The sequence below is a fragment of the Schistocerca serialis genome, chromosome 1, assembly GCF_023864345.2.
Source record: "Schistocerca serialis cubense isolate TAMUIC-IGC-003099 chromosome 1, iqSchSeri2.2, whole genome shotgun sequence".
Lineage (NCBI taxonomy): Eukaryota > Metazoa > Arthropoda > Insecta > Orthoptera > Acrididae > Schistocerca > Schistocerca serialis.
The window spans coordinates 757,773,275-757,792,173 of NC_064638.1; the positions used below are offsets into that span (position 1 = coordinate 757,773,275).

An 18,899-nucleotide genomic window follows, 5' to 3' on the forward strand; every position below is an offset into this window, starting at 1 on the left:
GACCAAATGCCTGGTTTTTCGCCATGTCCGGCGCTGCTCACCTTAATCGAAGATTTTCATCTAGTGGACGTTTAGGAGAAAATTCATGGCAATACCCCCAGTTTTACCCATTATACAGCACATTCTGCGAGCAGACTGCACCGGTTTTATGTCTCTGCCCACCTTGGCAATGAAGTCGCCCAAGCTGAACAATGGCCCCTTGCATTTTCGGACCACTGCGCCGTCATTTGCTTCCTGGCTCTGCCACCTCAGTCAGTGGGGCGCAGCAGAGGTTACTGGAAGCTTAATACCTCTCTCCTCAATGGTCCACACTGCGGACAGTGTATTGCCACTACATGGGCGTCTTGCGAAAGACGTCTCCCGCAGTACACATCCACCTTCCATTGGTGGCTCAAATGTGCCAAACCTGCGATCAGAAAGGTCTTCATGCAATGTGGCAAGGAAGCAGCAGCATGGCATCGAGACACCACAAATTTTCACTACGCCGTCCTCCGTGAGCTCGATGCGCTCCCTCCATCGCCTGACACCCATAGGGGACGACAGCGTACTAAAGCTCGTCTCCCCTCTCTCCAACGTGGACGACTGCATGGTGTTGTGGTGCGTTTCCGACGACAAGACCTCCTCCACGACGAAACCCCATCCACAATCCATGCCGCATCCGACCATAGTCGTCGACGTCGACTTTTCGTCCCCAACATCACTATCTCCGATGGTGTTCACCACACAACACAGGCGGCAGTGCTGTCTGCCTTTGCTGAACATTATCGCCAATTTTATGATGATGAACCGATGGCAACGCCAGTTCCTGATGATCTCCGTCCTTCCTCTGATCGGACCCTCACCGTAGCGGAGTCAACGTCCATGATGTCTGCAATCACCGCAGAAGAGGTGGTAGATGCGGTCAACAAAGGGGCCAAGAACAAATCACCAGGACTGGATGGTCTCCCAGTGGAGTTTTACCGGGCGTTCACCACGTTAACGCTTCCTCGCTGGACGGAAATGCTTCGGGAGCTCTTTACTCCGTCCTTCCCAATTCCACCTGAATTCGTCACTGGCATTCTTCTACCTGTGCCTAAGCCGAAGGGAGGGTCTCATGTCTCTGCATATCGCCCCCTTACACTACTGAATACAGACTACAAAATCTACGCACGCCTCTTAGCAGCGCGCATACGCACCGTCTTACCTATGGTCCTTTCACCGGAGCAGACTGCACGTGGTTGTGGGGCCACCTTACAAACAGCCCTAGGAGAATGCCGTGACCTCATCGCACTGGCATCGGCTTGTCGCCTTCGTGCAGCACTGGTATCCGTCGATTTCACGAGTGCCTTTGATCGCCCATTACTTTTTGTCGATGCCATTCGCCGGTTACTACTTCGCGCGGTCTCGATGGTACAAGTCAATGGGAGGCTTGTAGGACCAATTCCTATACGCCGCTCTGTGTGTGAAGGATGCCCTATGTCTACTTTATTATATGCCATTGCACTTGAGCCCTTCATCACTGGACTTACCTCTAGACTGCAGGGCCTCACTTTGCGTGACTACACCTTTCACTGCAGGGCTTATGCGGACGACCTCCTCTTTCTCACCCGCTCCTCCACGGAACTCAAATGACGCCATCCAAAGGATCCATCAGTATGGACGTCTTTCTGGTAGCATTCTTAATGTCCGTAAATCGACTATGATGCACATTGAGCGCGGCCTCCCGGCTATGGTGCCGACCCCACTCCCAGTCAGTACCACCCTTCGTTACTTGGGTATCGAATTTACGAGCTCCACACACCGCACGGTGGCCCTGGCTTACCGGCGGCTTTTGCAGTCGATTCGGCACCATGTCCACGGTCAAGTGCACCGTAACTTAAACCAACTCCAACGTGTGTCCTATGTCAACATGTATGTCGCCCCTAAACTGGTACACGTCGCCCAGATCCTCCCAATGCCGTTACTCCTTGGCCGCCGCATCCAATCAGCCTTTGGATATTTCGTGTCAGCAGGGGCACTTTTCAAAGTCCGCTACAACACTCTAACACTGCCTCCTGCAAAAGGTGGCCTCGGACTCGTCAACGTGCGGGCACGATCTTCTGCACTCTTTGTCCACACTCTGTTGCGGCACTGGCAGGGGCCGGTCCCGTCCTTAACACGCAGTCTCTTAGATATCCTCCGACCAGCTTCTCTCGATCCACTGATCAATGTGGCACCTATTTCTCCATTATTGTACCACGTCGCCTATTGTTTCATAGAACTCAGCTACGTTCGGGCCGATCTTCCAGTCACCCGTCCTCCCCGTACTAAAGATTATTATCGTTTGTTTATGCAGTCCAACCCTTCTGACCCCATGGTGCTACAGTATCCTGACATTAACTGGCGAACGGTTTGGGGGTGTGTGCATGCACCCTTTTTACCGTCGTCTGTGTCTGTACTCTGGTACGTTTTAGTCTATGGCAAATTCCCGACTAATAGTCGACTTCATCGCATAGGACTGGCTACCTTCCCACTCTGCCCTGACTGTCAGCTCGAAGACACCGACGAGCACCGTCTTACGTGCCCCCTGAAACAAAACGTATGGCTCCTCACCCAACGAATCGTGGGCTTTTACCTCCGTGCCCCGCCAACGACGGTAACCCCGGATTTCCTGTTGTTGCCCCCAGACATTTCACTACCCTCTTGCTAAGCACCATACCCTAATCTGGTTTCGAGGACAGGCTTTAGAATACCTCTTTCAGAGTGGTCCGCATACAGTCCTTGACTTCTGGTGCAAAGTTGTGACCGCGCATAGCACCCTCACCCGAAAACCATCTTACCGACAAACTTTTGCCGGTTATCTCCGCAGCGTCTTCCTTGACCCCCCTCAAAGTTGGTGTGTGCCATGTCTACCTGTCACATGATGCAACACCCTTATCCACGTTCTCATGCATCGACCGAAAAAAAAGAAATAAAAAAAGGAAGAAGACAGAATATGTTATATTTTGTTGTATTTAATGTTTTTTTGATATTTTGTTTTGTTTAACTAAGTCATTTGTATATGTTTAAATAGTACCTTAAAGAACTCTTGCATAGTGAATATATATGTAATTTTAGTTTGTTCAATACAGATTATTAAAAAAAATAAAAAAAAAAAAGTGGTTAGATTCCCGGCTGGGTCGGAGATTTTCTCCGCACAAGGACTGGGTGTTGCGTTGTCCTTATTATCATCATTTCATCCCCATCGACACGCAAGTCGCCGAAGTGGTGTCAACTCGAAAGACTTGCACCAGGCGAACGGTCTAACCGACGAGAGGCCCTCGCCACACGGCATTTCCATGTTGGAACCCTTGCTTTACTTCATTTCAGATGAGGACTATTTTATTTGACAGGTTATTTAAACTCTCAGATTTGCAAGGCAATCCACATATTCTGCATGAATAATCTCCACTCAGAGAAGATAGGTGTTAGGTGTGCGTTGTCTGGCATGCGTATTATTGGGCCCATATTTTTCAATTACTCTTTCAACAGTGCCAGATATCTAGAGATCTTTGACACTTTGTATGCACAGTAAACGGATGCAGAGAAACTGTGTGCAATATTCCAAAAAGATGGAGTAATCTCTCACACATTAACCGAAGTATGGCCCACATCACCAACGTTTTCCGTGAAGACGTACTTGTTAGTAGAGGTATCTGGCCCCCAAGGTTCGCGGACCTAACATCGTGTGATTTTTATTTATGGGGCACACTAAAAATAAGTGTATGCCGACAAACCTCTCACAGTAGACGACCTTAAACGGAATATTACTAGAGAAATTAAAAATATTACGCCTGCAGAATTACAGCGTGTTGCTTGCAACGTCATCGACACTAAATCAGCGATGCCTGGATGCCCATAGCCACCACTTCCAGCATCTCTTATAAACATGTAATTAGATGTTTTAACGTTACTGTTAGCTACTCTTTTTTAGTAAGTTTATTGTTACTTGAATATAGGGCATGAGGTGTACCAGTTTTATGTGGGCTACCCTGTACAAAAATGTAGATTTTAGTCAAATACAGAAACTCGTAATCAAAGATGTAAGATATATTTCACTTATGCAGGATTCGGTATAGGCTGCAGCTGTCTTGATATAATACAGGGGATCCTCTTGATGGTATCCACTAACGGACATTTTAGAAGGTAATTATCAATGGAATTAGCCAACAGCCATGTATTACACGGCTACTGGCGAATTTAATTGATAATTACTTGACCAGCCGATGTCCCCTGTCCATGATGAATCAACAGAGATTGTAGGAGCTGTTCCGTTGTTTGTGTTAGATCACACTCACTTGTCAGTGGCTGTGTAGCCCCCACCATTTGATAAGTTGTTTTGATCGCGCGTGCCTGTACGAAGTCGGTCCAACATTTTCCAGTGTCGCCAGTCTAGGTGGGAGTCCTGGTGTAGAGCTTCCTCTGTGATAAGGGCTTCAGAATTTTCTTCTTGCTTTAATGATTTTATGGAACTTTCATTTGGTTGCACTGGGTATATGAAATTTCGTCTAGATTTAAGCCTTTTGGGCACGGCTTGATGGTTGCGTACCGGGTAATGCTGGTCATTCATCTTTTTGTTCCTTTCTTAGACGCACAGGAACGATCTTCTGACATTTGGTGGGGCAATACCCGATTATGAATATAAATGGTCCACTTTAGCAGGCCTCAGGTAGCCAATTATCTTCTTGCAGGTATCACTTAAGAGCGCTTCCATTTTTCTAGTTTGACGAGATCTTTCCCAAACTGGGCATCCATACTCAGCGAACAAAATCATGTGGCGAAAGCTGTGGAACGGACTACTTTCACATTGGCGCTCCACTCTGCAGCTGATAGTTTGTTCTGTATGCCATTACGTGTTTGTATTTTAGCTTTTGTTTTCTCGATATGTTTCTTAGATGTTAAGGTTCTGTCGAGAGTGATGTCCAGATAGGATTGTCGGGGACAGTTGTTCAAGCGTGATATTAAGCTCCTTTCCTGCCTCCCGGTTATTGACTAATAGAACCCAGTAACTGTGTACTGGACGTCGAATGTTCCATAGAAACGGAAGTAACATCGAGCGTGCCACAAGGAAGCGTAATCGGACCTCTAGAGCTCTCAATACACAAAAACTGTTTATAAGATAGGATCAGAAGCACTATACGACTTTTCGTTGACGATGCAGCCCCCTACGGTAAATTATCATCCTTGGACGATTGTGAGGAACTGCAAAAATAACTGGACAAAAATTCCACTTCGTGTAAGGAATGCCGCTGTCTTTAAATGTGAATAAATGTAAGATAATGCTTGTAACAAAGAGAAAGAATAGGATAGTATCCTAAGCACAATGGGCAGCGTCTTCAGCACGTCATATCGCATAAGTATTTATACTGAGAAGCGATATGAAACGGGAGGATCAAGTAAAATTAGGTTTAGTGAAGGCGAAGGATGACTTGTTAGATTTCTTGGCAGGCTTCTGAAAAGCTGCAATACGTCCATAAAGGAAATCGCATTCAGGACGCTAGAGCGACCAATTCTATTGTTCCAATATTAGTTGTCCTTACGGCGACAGATCAGATATTAAATGAATTCAGAGACACCCAGTTGAAATTGTAACAACACGGAATGCTCGGGCAGTCCTTGGAAGAAAGGAGACCTCGTTCTCGTGCAACCCTCTTGGGTAAATTGAGAGAAGCTGTGTTCGAAGAAGACAGGGTGTTCATTATGGCGCCGCCATCGTGTATCTCATGTAGGGATCATGAAGTAGATAAGAGGGGTTAGGGCGTTTACAAAGGCTTACAGACAGTCCCGCTCTCAAAGGGACCGTAGGAACGTCCTTTCGCCCATTTCATTCGTACTGAGAGGACGTGTAGGGCACGACTGGAGTGCCAACATGTGTAAACAGAAAGACGCAACTCTTGATCGAGTTTGAGAACTACAGGCGTACTTAGTACTTTGTAAGGGTCACTAGTTTTCAAGTACTCCACAACATAGCGAATAAGCGTTTAGTTTCAGAAGCGCACGGTCTGTGGTTCGAATCTCGCTGCTAGTACTTTTGTTTTTCATTCCCAAGTAATTCAAGCAACAGGCATTACTATGACTGTGCAAATTATCAATATCGAATAAATCATTTCATATTTTCATTACGTTATCCTGAGAAAAGGAGAAAAATTGCTCATAAGATTGGAAATAGAAAAGGATACACGAGAATTTTGAATCAAATCAGTACAGTCACGTAATTTTCATTACTGTATCAGCATTTGTGATAAATATAATGTGCAGTCATTGGAGCCCTGCAAGTATCACGATGGTACTGAACACAGAAACACGAAAAGCGATTATTATTGCGACATACAGCACTTGTAATGAACGCCAGAGTTTTGTTTGTTGCTTGGTTTTTTCAATCTGTCTGTTGCAAAATAAACTTCTTTTATCTTTATAAACGGTTCTCGCGCATCACAACATCGCAGCGTACCACTGATATAGAAGCATATCACCGGATATATGGTGTAGATAACTGATGATGTCCGATTGATTGAATGTTTGATCAATCTTCTCTAGAATCTATCTCTCTGTTCTGGTTGACGATGTATGTGTCATTCTGTAGTCGTTTTGTAAGATTCTTTACGTCCCTGTAAAAATAAACCTCGCAATGCTGCATGAGTAACTACTTTGATACTATACGTTGGCAGATCATCTTCATTTTGAAAAGTTTACGTGGAAATTAAAAGTAAAAACCGTATGGACGGCGAGATTCGACTCCAAAACCTCGCGTTTATGAATCGAAGCGCTTACTCGCTCGGCTGCGCACTGCTTGTGTACAAACGACCATACAAAATATATAAGCACGCTTAAAATTAAAGACGTCTCTTTAATTACGATCGCAATTTTATCTACTATGCCATTCTGCCACCTGGCGGTGAATTTATGTGGTTTCCTCTTAAGATAACATCTTCATTTTTTTCAGCCATATTTACATATTTAATTTGTGCGTAAAAGAAATCAGAATTCGTTGTCGCCTATATAACAGTAATTAGCACTTCATACAATAATTCCTATCGAATTCATGTCAGTTCTACAGCCCTATTTACCACTTCGTGTACAGTTCTCAAACCTTGTGCACATTTCAGAAGTTAGCCGTTTCCGACCTCCACAGACCTCTTTCGTTCCCGGTATGCGTTCCAAGATTTCTGTCATCCATTGTTTCCTGCAAATATTTTGCCCGTCTTAGGGCTGGCCTTCCTCTCCTTCTTCTCCTGAGTGGCTTTCAGTTTAAAATATTCCTTGGCCACATATGGTGAGGCATTCTCTTTATGCATCCGTATCACTGAAGCGCTCCTTTCTGTAAAGTTTTTGTTACTGAGTTCGTTATCTCCATTCGCCTCCGTACCTCCTCGTTTCGCATCCTCTCTTGCCTCGGTAACTGCAGACCTCTTCTCAATGTTCTAATTTTCTCCCTAACTTTCCTCGTTTGATCACTGCTCTATATGAAACTATATTCTCTCCCACTTTGTGAAACATTCTTTTCTTAATGTCCTGCCGATTATTATTACTCCATATTATCCCAAGCAAAGCTTTAGTACTTCCTATCCCACTGCTATTCTGGAACTAATATCCTTATCACATGTACCGGTGCTACCTACTATTCTTCCCAACTGTTTGAAGTTTCTGCATGATATATATATATATATATATATATATATATATATATATATATATATATATATATATATATATATATATATCCCTTGTTGTCCAGACTTATTCCCAAACCCCATCTGTTATACTCCTCTTCAATCCTTGGCATGTATTCCACATACCCTTCATCTTGAGACAATATTAGCTGTTCATTCGCAAATAAAAGAGAGTCAAGAGCATCGTCGCCAGTCTTCACTCCCATGCCTGAGCTTTTCCTGTACCTGGCGTTCAGTGCTTGTTCCAAATAAATGTTAAATAGAATTGGTAAAATCCGTCAGCCTTGTTTTAGACGTTTGGCAACGAAAGTATTTTGAGTAACCTCAAAACATGAAAGTGTATAGGACAGAAATATAGCTGAGAAACAACGAAGAGTTAATAAACATTTAAACAATTCTTAGATTTACGTCTAGCTAGCGACTACAGTCTAGAGTTTCTGGTGCATCATCTAAAAAGTAATTCAAATCCCCTTGATGCGATCGAAGTGTACACTAACGACCCAAAACATTATGACCATCTGCTTAATAGCATGTTTGTCCGTCTTTGGAACGAAATACATCACAGATTCGGCGTATCAATGATCCGACAATTTGTTGGTAGGTTTGTGGAGGTGTGTGGCATTAGGTGTCTATGCACAGGTCATGCAATTCGCGTAAATAACCGGCCACTGATCAGCGTACTCGGTGAAGTCACGCGATAGCGACCCAGATGGGTTCCATAGGATTTACATCAGGTGAATTTGGTCGCTGGGACGTCAACTTGAGTTCACTATAGTGCTCCTCAAACCACTGTAGCACGGTTCTGGCTCATAGACACGGGCAATTATACTGCTGAAAGATGGCATCGCCGTCGGGGAAGACATCAAACATGAAGTGATGCAGGCGGTTCGCAGCCGCCAGCGTGTCACTGATTACTACACAGGTCCCATGCAAGCGCAGGATACTGCTCCCACCAGCCAGCGTCCGCGGCGAGATGCACGTTTCGAGACGCCGTTCACCTCGATGACGCTGTACGCGGAGACGACTATCGACCTAATGTAGCAAGAATGTGATTCATCCGAAGAGCCGACACATTGCCACTGATCGACGGTCGAATGCCGAATGTCCCGTGCCCACTGCAATCGCAACTGACGATGTCATTGGCTCAACACGTAATAACGTAGGGGTGTTCCACTGCGGAGCTCCATGTTCAATGAAGAGTGTGACACCAGTATTATGCTCTTTCGGCAAAGATGCTACAGATCACCATCACAACCTCCGGCCCCACGTTCTGTGAAGAGTCTTGGACGTCCAACCACTTCGCGTCTAGTGGTAGTTTCACTGTGCTTCTATCTCTTTCCGTAAATGTTGCCGATAGTAGCACGTGAACATTTGACGATGTTTGCCTTTTTCGAGATTCTAGTTGACAAGCTATGCGTAATAATAATCTGCTCTTTTCCAAAGTCGCTTATCTCAATGGATTTCTTCATTTGCAGCCAGTATCTGCGCTAGGGGGATCCACCGTTCGTGTCTGCTCCGTTTACGTACTTCTGTTACCGCGTCACTTGCCTGCAACACCACCAGGCGCATCCAATGTCGAGGTGGAAAGTGTTCATAATGTTTCGGTGTATTAGTGTACACATCCTCACAATGCATTTGATAGTTTGTAGCGGCACGTTGCAGCTACATGTAGGTGTCCGACTAAAGCCCCATTTATGTAGAGAATCCTTGATTTGGGCTTTCGTGACAAGCATGGATACTCCTCAAAATGGTTCAAATGGCTCTGAGCACTATGGGACTTAACATCTATGGTCATCAGTCCCCTAGAACTTAGAACTACTTAAACCTAACTAACCTAAGGACAGCACACAACACCCAGCCATCACGAGGCAGAGAAAACCCCTAACCCCGCCGGGAATCGAACCCGGGAACCCGGGCGTGGGAAGCGAGAACGCTACCGCACGACCACGAGATGCGGGCGATACTCCTCAGGTTAACAGAGTCTCTGTGAATAGTTGTGACCCTGGTGGGAGAGTTCGTCATATAAATGCACCTCGTATATGAGGCTCTGTGAACATGTTCCATCCGTTGTGCCATTGCTCTGATGAGATGTAATAGTTCTGGCTGAGTGTGTTCATTCGCTCATTGGAAAATGCTCTCCGCCTGACCAAAAAAGTGCAGCACCCAGAGGACATGGTCGGATGCCAATAAAACTTGTACACGGATACACCATCGGCGGATATATACAGGATTAGAGTTTCAATTGTTTGCTACAGGTAGGACGGTCACCAGAGTGAATTAGTATTGTTCGCTGTTGGTTTGTTACCAGGCCTGGTATAAGAGGCTTGAATGGCTTGAATGATCGCTGTGAAGGACACGGAGATCCCCACGTATTTGTGTGAAAAAGCGTTGTCAGCCGCTGACATCTGACATTGTTGGTGTCCATTTTGCCGGCTCTTCGGATCCAGTATCCAAATTTTTGAGGCACTCGGATGTGAGAATGGCTCAATGCTGGAATGTATAGGCCATGAGTCTAGGCATTCTCGTCTTCAAGGTTCCAGTCAACCATGTCTGCCCATCACCAAGAAACAACGACGTGTTGAGCATCAAACTCAGTCCCTTCATATTTGCACCCATCACCCGAGAAGAAGTAATACATTCGCTGCTACCTTCTGTGCCATCCCGCACCATTAATCGGAGATTAGTAGGACATGAGTAAAGGAATTATCATGATATGTGTAGGCTGCAGTTAACAACAGAACACAAACGACTGCACCGGGAGTGGTGGCGTGAACGGAAAGCAGGGACTGCTGGTGAATAGCGTCGCATGGTGTTCAGTGGTGAATTGTATTTCTGCACTGCCCTGGATGACCATCGTCGGTGAGTATGGCGGCGACCTGGGGAGAGGTCCCAGTCTTCCATTGTTTTGGGGAGGCATAGTAGTGTTGATCCTGGTGTCATAGTATGAGGAGCATTCGTGCATGACTTCAGGTAATGGCTGGGTATGATTGAGGGAACAAGCACGGTACAACGGTACCTCACTGGCATCCCTCATCCTTGTGTGTTAACTCTCATGCGATCTCGGTGCCATTTTTCAATGGGATAAAGGTCGCCCACATATGACAATTATTCTATGAACTTTTTGCGTGGTATTGGGGTGCTCCTGAGACCAGCAATATTCCCAGATCTGTCCCAGATAGAACATGTACGGGGCCAGCTTGGACGTCTTCTCTGTCCCAGTGCTATTATTCAGGACATTTAGGACCATTTACAACATTTGTGAGCCAGCTTGACTCAGTAAATAACGCCTTTATGACATCGTTCGGAAGCGAACAGGACATGCAACTATGGTTGAGGGCTTGCAAGGTCGTACTGATAAGTGAGTTCATACTGCCAAGATATTTGTACATTTGACTCGGTTTTGTAATCACTGCAGTAGCGTTACATACCCCATGAACCCGTAACGCTTCATTTCGTTTGCCCCTCCCCTTCTGGGTGCTTCAGTCCTTCTAACGGGTAGTGTATTTCAGTGTGCTGCACATAGAGATCGAAAATTCATAACAGAGGAACTGAGCGCTTAATTTTTCATGCACATCTCATTTATAACAGGAACAGTGAAGCAGTTTAGAATTGGCAAATAGTGTTTTGCAGACAGGCACATGACGACGCCTGGTGACGTGCTCTCGCCTGTGTTGGCAGGTGACGCGCGCGCGGTTCGAGGAGCTGTGCATGGACCTCTTCCGGCAGACGCTGGCGCCGGTGGAGCGCGCCCTGGGCGACGCCAAGCTGGACAAGGCGTCCGTGCACGACGTCGTGCTGGTCGGCGGCTCCACGCGCATCCCCAAGATACAGAAGATGCTGCAGGTGACCGACACCGCTCCTCTCTACTGTTGTCGCTTCATTAAGCACTTTCGCAAATAAGGATAACTTATGATATTTGTGTTTCGTCACCGAATGTCGCAATATTATGATTCTTTATTCCAGAATTCGAATCAAGAACAGCTGACAACATGAGAAACTTAAAGCTCGGTGTGGAGAAGCTACTTAAACCTACAAATGTTGTAAAAAACTAGCTGCCAAACCCCGCGTTGCCCGCGTATTCATTTTTTCAGTTTTCTAACAGAAACGGAAATAAATAATTGCTGTGTTGTATTGTATATCGAAAGAATTGCAATTCAGTGGATTCACGAAAACAAAAAATGGTTCAAATGGCTCTGTGCACTATGGGACTTAACATCTGAGGTCATCACTCCCCTAGAACTTAGAACTACTTAAACCTAACTAACCTAAGGACATCACACACATCCATGCCCGAGACTGGATTCGAACCTGCGAGCGCAGCGGTCGCTCGGCTCTAGACTGTAGCGCCTAGAACCGCACGGCCACTCTGGCCGGCTTCACGAAAACACTTTCCAAAATACGAAACAGTTTCTACAACGCTGGGCGCAGCTGCTTCATATCTCTACAATAAAATTTTGTAAACGCGTCGTGGCAACGCCTCTTCATAGCTCTATTGACGGTTATTGTTTTCGCCCACAGCCGTTTCCACTTCGCAGTTGAAAGCTGTCAAAAGTACTCCCAGATGTCAGGGATTTTCTTACATTGACTCCACTGTAGGGGTGCATTAGTAATGAAGAATAAATGCATTGAAACTTCATGCATGATGCGGAATTTTCTCACGAATTTCAGTGTTTATGACGTCACATCTCTTGAACTATGTGTATGGTACTACAATGTAATTTTGAAGGTGCATTTGGCGGCATGTGTGGATACTGTCTCCGAAATTTATTGCGAATGGAGTTAGTAGCACATAAGTAATAATAATCGCGGTGGTGTAACTTTTCGATTACGCGACTGTAGAAATCACGAGGTTTTGAGGCGAAGAACTCGTCGAGCTACGTTCGGAGCGCGTTTCCATCCGGAAAGGAAGTTCGTTGAAGGTTTTCCGATAGAGAGCGGAGAGATGACAATTTGAGGGCGCAAAATCAAGTGAATAAGGGGGATGTGGAATGGCTTCCCAACCCAACTCATGTATAGTGTCTCTTTCCAGTTTAGCAGAATGCAAACGGCCATTTTTCACTTCACGCTGTCTTCCTGGTAATTGTTCTTGGACTGCGTCTGCAAGATGTCTCAGTTGTTGAGAATAAATGTCAGCAGTGATGGTTACACATCGGGGAAGCAGTTCGTAGTACACCACACAGTCGCTGTTTCACTAGATGCACAACACTACCTTTTGTGTGTTCTTGCCGTGTTCTATCAAGTAGCATTATCCCCCATAAAGGGCACAAATGTTTCTGGGTGTCTACGCTGCTGTCTTCCCTCTATTGAACTCAAACAGAAGAATATTTCGGAAGTCTTCCGATTTCTCCATTTGAAACTCCATTTTCTAGCGTCCACAGCTCCACTCGCTATCTCTAAATGACAAACTGACAACATGTAAACATAAAATAGCAACAGTGAACTACGAATAAAAAATGACTACCGACAAATAAACTCATAGCAACCGGAATACTAACATGCAAAACAAAGACGCTTCGGAATTTGCACCAATCCAATATATAAATAAGGTTGAACAACGGATGCGCAGAATTACAGAGCAGTATCCCCAACTTCTGTCTGTTACAGGCTTTTTGTGCGCATTATAAGCTAATCAAAGTATGCTAATACAGAGTGGCCTTAATATATATGCGATTGCATCGAAGAATTAGTGACCAATAGAACCCAGTACGTAACAGTGGACGGAAAATGTCCAAAAGAAAATAATGTCGAATTTCTAGAAGGAAATGTACGCCCCACGGAGAGGGAAGGATCATACATGGGAAATGCCTTTAACGGTCGCTCCCATCCGCCTCTTCGAAACGTGTCAGCACAACTGTGGACTTCGTTTGTGCGGATAGTTACAGCAACGCCAGTGTTCCCAACCTAAATTTAAAAATTATCACATGGAGTCAACAGCCATCTCCGGCTGTTCGATGACTGTGTTGTTTTCAACAGAAATATAACATCCCTGGATAGTTATAAGGCCGTTCGCAATGACACAGACATGATTTTCACATGATGTAATTGATGACAGTTCTCTTTGACTGCAAATAAATGCAAGATAATGCCCATAACAAAGAGAAGAAACCCGGGAGTACTGATCACAAGATTCTCCTGCCACACCGTTTCGGAGTTTAGGAGTAATACTACGATGGTGTGCGAAAAAGGACTAACAATTACAATCAATAGCAGGGAAACGAGAGGAAGACTTTGGTTTGCTGAGAAAATTCTGAGAAAGTACAGTGCACCTTTTAACGAAGCGTAACAAAGATGTTCAGCGAACGTAAAGAGAATTTTTGGAAGAAAGGCGAGTTTTTCTTGGAAACCTTGTTGGATATATTTAGAAAATTGTACAACCATCTTGTATCTCGGTAGTCATCATGGAAATAAGATGAGAGATTAGGATGGGGACGGAGGCACATATTTTAGCGCCCCTTCATTCGTGAATTGAGTAGGACACAGAGTTGATAATACTCATGTCAAAATACGTTAGGCCATGATTTAACTTACGTGAATTGCAGACTGCGAGTATATATGTATATTATACATTAAGCGGCTGCCGAGCACATGTAAGACGGGTTATGCGCTAAGCCCAAAGAAACTGATTGGCCAAACCTTGGTGAAATGTCTTTTATAAAATCCTATATAGAGGTAGCGTCTTTGGCTACTTATCGAAACGTCCTCGATCCCGGGTTCGAATCCCGCCACTGCTTAAATTTTGAATAAAAATCGTCTGCAATGGCGGCCGAAGACTTCTGCCGTATGAAGTCACCCTCGTTATGCCAACGGTTTTGTCAAAGAGGGCGGAGTAGCCGACAGTGGTTCAGGTCACTTCCTTGCCTTAGGGCCAGGAAACTGCCCCTAAAAGGTCGAAGAACCGGCAAAGGTCAACGGTATGAGGATGCAGACGACAATGGAAACCACCGCAATAAAGAAACATAACGTGTATCCACAGGACATGTGGCCTGTAATTGAGAAAACTGTCACGATGACCTCTCCAGTGGCAAGAGCTTCAGGACTAGTCCACCATTCGGATCTCCGGGAGGGGACTGCTAAGGCGGAAGTTACCATGAGAAAAAGATTGAACAACCAAGGAAAGGGTAACGTTTTACAAGTCGGGACGTGCAAGGTCAGAATTTTGAACGTGGCAGGCCAGCTAGAAAATCTGAAAAGGAAATACAAAGACTCCATCTAGATACAGTGGGGTCAGCGAGATGAAATGCAAAGAAGACAAAGATTTCTCGTCAGATGAGTAAAGGGTAATATCAACAGCCGTAGAAAATGGTACAATGGGAATAGGATTCGTTATGAATAGGAAGTGAGCTACTGTGAACAGTTAAGTGATAGGAGTGTTCTCATCAGATTCGACAGTAACGATAGTTCTGGTGTACATGCCAACGTCTCAAGCAGGAGATGAAGAGAATGGAAACTGAATGGGTAATTCAGCATGTAAAGGGAGATGAAAATCTAATAGTTGTAGGAGATTGGGACACGGTTGTAAGTTAAGGAACGGAAGAGAATGTTACGGGACTATATGGGCTGGGAGTACGAACGAGACAGGATAAAGACTAATTGGCTTCTGCAATAAATTCCAGATGGTAATAGGGAATACTCTGTTCAAGGATCACGAGAGGAGGAGGTATATTTGGAGAAGATTGTGAAACACTGGAAGATTCCAGCTGCATTACATCATGATCAGACAGAGGGTCCTAAATCAGATACTGGACTGTAATGAGTACGGTGGGGCAGATATAGACTCAGATTGAAATTAAGTAATGATGAAGAACAGACGGTAATTTAAGAGAATCGTTCGAAAGAATCATTGTGAATGTAAGTGGAATATTGAAGTACTGAGGGATAACGAGATGCGTTTGAAGTTCGCTAAGGATGTGGATACTCCAATAAGGATACCAGAGAAGACAGCTCACTTGAAGAGGTTAGACACCTCTAAAAAGGAGAGTCACAGATATTGGACAGACGAACATAGGTACGAGGAAGATAACTGCGAAGAATCCTTGGGTAAAAGATGAGTCAATTCATCGACGAAAAAGGGAAGTACAAGAATATTCAAAAATGGTTCAAATGGCTCTGAGCACTATGGGACTTAACATCTATGGTCATCAGTCCCCTAGAACTTAGAACTACTTAAACCTAACTAACCTAAGGACATCACACAACACCCAGGCATCACGAGGCAGAGAAAATCCCTGACCCCGCCGGGAATCGAACCCGGGAACGCGGGCGTGGGAAGCGAGAACGCTACCGCACGACCACGAGATGCGGACTATAAGAATATTCAGAGAAAGGCAGGAATACAGCAATATACAAACCCATTAGGAATAAAATAAACAGCAAATGCAGGACAGCAGAGGCGCAATGGCCGCAGGAAAGACGTAGAGGAATCGAAAAACAAACGGTCGTCGGGAGAGCTGATTCAGCATACGGAAAAGTCAGACCAGTCTTCGATGAAATTAAAAGCAAGGGTGTTAACATTAGGAGCACAATGCGGAATTCAATTGTTGAACGCAGAGGAAACATCAGATAGGTGGAAAGCTTCCAACGAAGACCTCTATGAGGGTGACGACTTGTCTGATGACGCGTTAGAAAACGAAGTTGCAGTCGAGAGGGACGACATAAGTGGTCCAGTAGTAGAATTAGAATTTACAAGAGCTCCGGAAGACTGGAAATCAAATAAGGCATTCCATCGGAATGTCCAAAATCACTGGAGGAAGTAGTACCCAAACTACTAGTCACGTTGGTGTGTAGAGTGTACGAGTGTGAGACTGGCGACGTACCATCAGGCCCTCCGAAAAATACCATCCATACAGTTCCGAAGATAGGTGCGAGAACTATATCTTAACAGCTCATGCTGACAAGAATAATATACAAAAGAATGGAAAAGAAAAGTGAGGATCTGTCAGATGACGATGAGTTTGCTTTAGGAAAGGTAAAGGCACAAGAGAGGCTGTTCTCACGTTGCGCTTGATAATGCAAACAAGGTTGAAGAAACATCAAGACACGCTCATGGCTGTCGTCGACCTAGAAATAGCGTTCGACAACGTAGAATGATGCAAGATGTTCGAAATTCTGAGAAAAATAGCAATAAAATGTAGGGAAGGTGGGTAGTATACAATACCAGCTGCAGTGTCTGGCGTTCCCCAGGACGTTTAATATCTGCCACAGAAAGTGATTGGCCCTGTGCCTTGTGGAAACTCACAGCGAATATAAGCCGCATGGGAACTGCAATCGCTTTAAATGGAAGGACATATTTGAATCACTGGGTTTCAACGGAAAGCGGCTGAATACATCTTCATCTGTATGAAAAGATGGTTAGTTGCGACATCTGTTGTTACAGTCCGCAGCTCGTGGTCGTGCGGTAGCGTTCTCGCTTCCCGCGCCCGGGTTCCCGGGTTCCATTTCCGGCGGGGTCAGGAATTTTCTCTGCCTGGTGATGACTGGGTGTTGTGTGACGTCCTTAGGTGAGTTAGGTTTAAGTAGTTCTAAGTTCTAGGGGACTGATGACCATAGATGTTAAGTCCCATAGTGCTCAGAGCCATTTGTTGTTACATTTTGCGATAAGTGTCTCATTGTGTTTTTGGAGAAGACAACTTCCACTCTTTTAACTCAGTTTTCACTGTTTTAAGTACGGCTGTGTTTGAGCATGACTCGAACTGTTCCAACAGTTTACGTCACAGTTCGGGAAGTCTCGGTTTCTGTTCGATCTTTTGATCGCCCGCGATCAAGAGACTTTTGTTTGTACTATATTCAAGACTTGCCTTAGCGTTTGTATGGCACTGTGGAATTTAATAACAAAAATAACTATGAAACACGGACTAAAATATCTTGTAGGATATATGTCATGTGCAACAACGGCAACTGATCAGTAAATAAGAGTTTGCGATCAGTTTGCTGTCAAATTCTCGCGTTTTCGCTCGTCCCGCGATCTAGTAACGTTTGACGGTACTGTCTCTAAGACGGGAATTGCCACTGTAATTTATTCTTGCATGGAAATTACAGTTAGTTGACCAAGATATGTTTCGTTTGTCAGGCCCTTAACTTTTCATTAATTTTCTTCATTCTTTCCTCTGAATGTAGAAGTCTGAAGTAAATCGGCCAAGAACTTTGAAGTAAATCGGTCAAGTACGTTTCGAGGTGTTTGGTAACAACATATTTTATGTATTTATTTACATGTTGTGTATATAACAAATACATAGCTTATTTTCACCCAAACGTTTATTATTGGATGTGTGCAAATTTGAAGTAAACCGGCTAAGAGCGTTTAGAGATCATTGGTAACAATCTTTCCCCCTTATATATTACATACATATATACGTTTCAAGTCGGATTACGAAATTTTATGTAGACAGTGATCTTCCCGTTGTCTTGAAGGTAAAATGTGCAAAATTTCACCAAGATCGGAATAAAACGGTAGATATGTATGAATTACAAACGAACAAACAAAGAAACGGACACTCTTCTTTATACATAGCTCAAAAAGATTATACAGGATGACTCAGCTGCCCCTACCTATGGGTTTTATGCAAACCGCAGCGCATTTAACTACCACATGCAGGATTATCGTATTCTGCTATGAGATGTAGAAGAAATGAGAAACTGAACAGCAAAGTTGGTGATTACGAAGTAGACGAAGTTAAGAAATTCTGCTACCCTGGATGCAATATTATCCATGACGGAGGACATAAAAAGCAGACTAGCATAGGCAAAGAGGGCATTCCTGGCCAAGAGAATTCTACTGGTATCATACATTGGCCTTAAGTTGAGGAATAATGTATGTTTGGAGCAAAGCATTGTATGGTAGCGAATCGTGGACATTGGGAAAATCGTAACAGAAGAAAATCGAGCCATTTGAGATTTGGTGCCATAGAATAATGTTGAATATAAAGTGGATTGACAAGATAATGAATGATGAGGTTCTTCGCAAAATCGGCGAACGAAGGAACATACGGGAAATACTGAAAAGAACAAGGGTCATGATGCTAGGGCATGTGTTAAGACATCAGCGAATAACCTCCATGTTACTAGAGGGAACCGTAGAGTATAAAACCTTTTTTAAAATAAAAGGGAAGATATTATCTTGACTGTTACCAGCAGCGATTTACGCGAATGGTAGCGTCTGTAGAAGAAAGTACAAAGTAATGTTTCCTGTTACCCGTGTTCTCTTGCAACCTCACTGTTAACTATCGAAAGAGGAAT

General features: G+C 44.4%; 1 protein-coding gene across 1 annotated transcript in view; it reads left to right on the forward strand.

The window, feature by feature from the left end:
• Positions 1–18,899, forward strand: part of LOC126482214 (heat shock protein 70 B2-like) — a 139,436-nt gene that overhangs the window by 66,521 nt on the left and 54,016 nt on the right. The window contains exon 5 of the mRNA XM_050106196.1: positions 11,346–11,510. Within this exon, the coding sequence (XP_049962153.1) occupies positions 11,346–11,510 (165 nt within the window). The remainder of the gene's footprint in view (positions 1–11,345; positions 11,511–18,899) is intronic.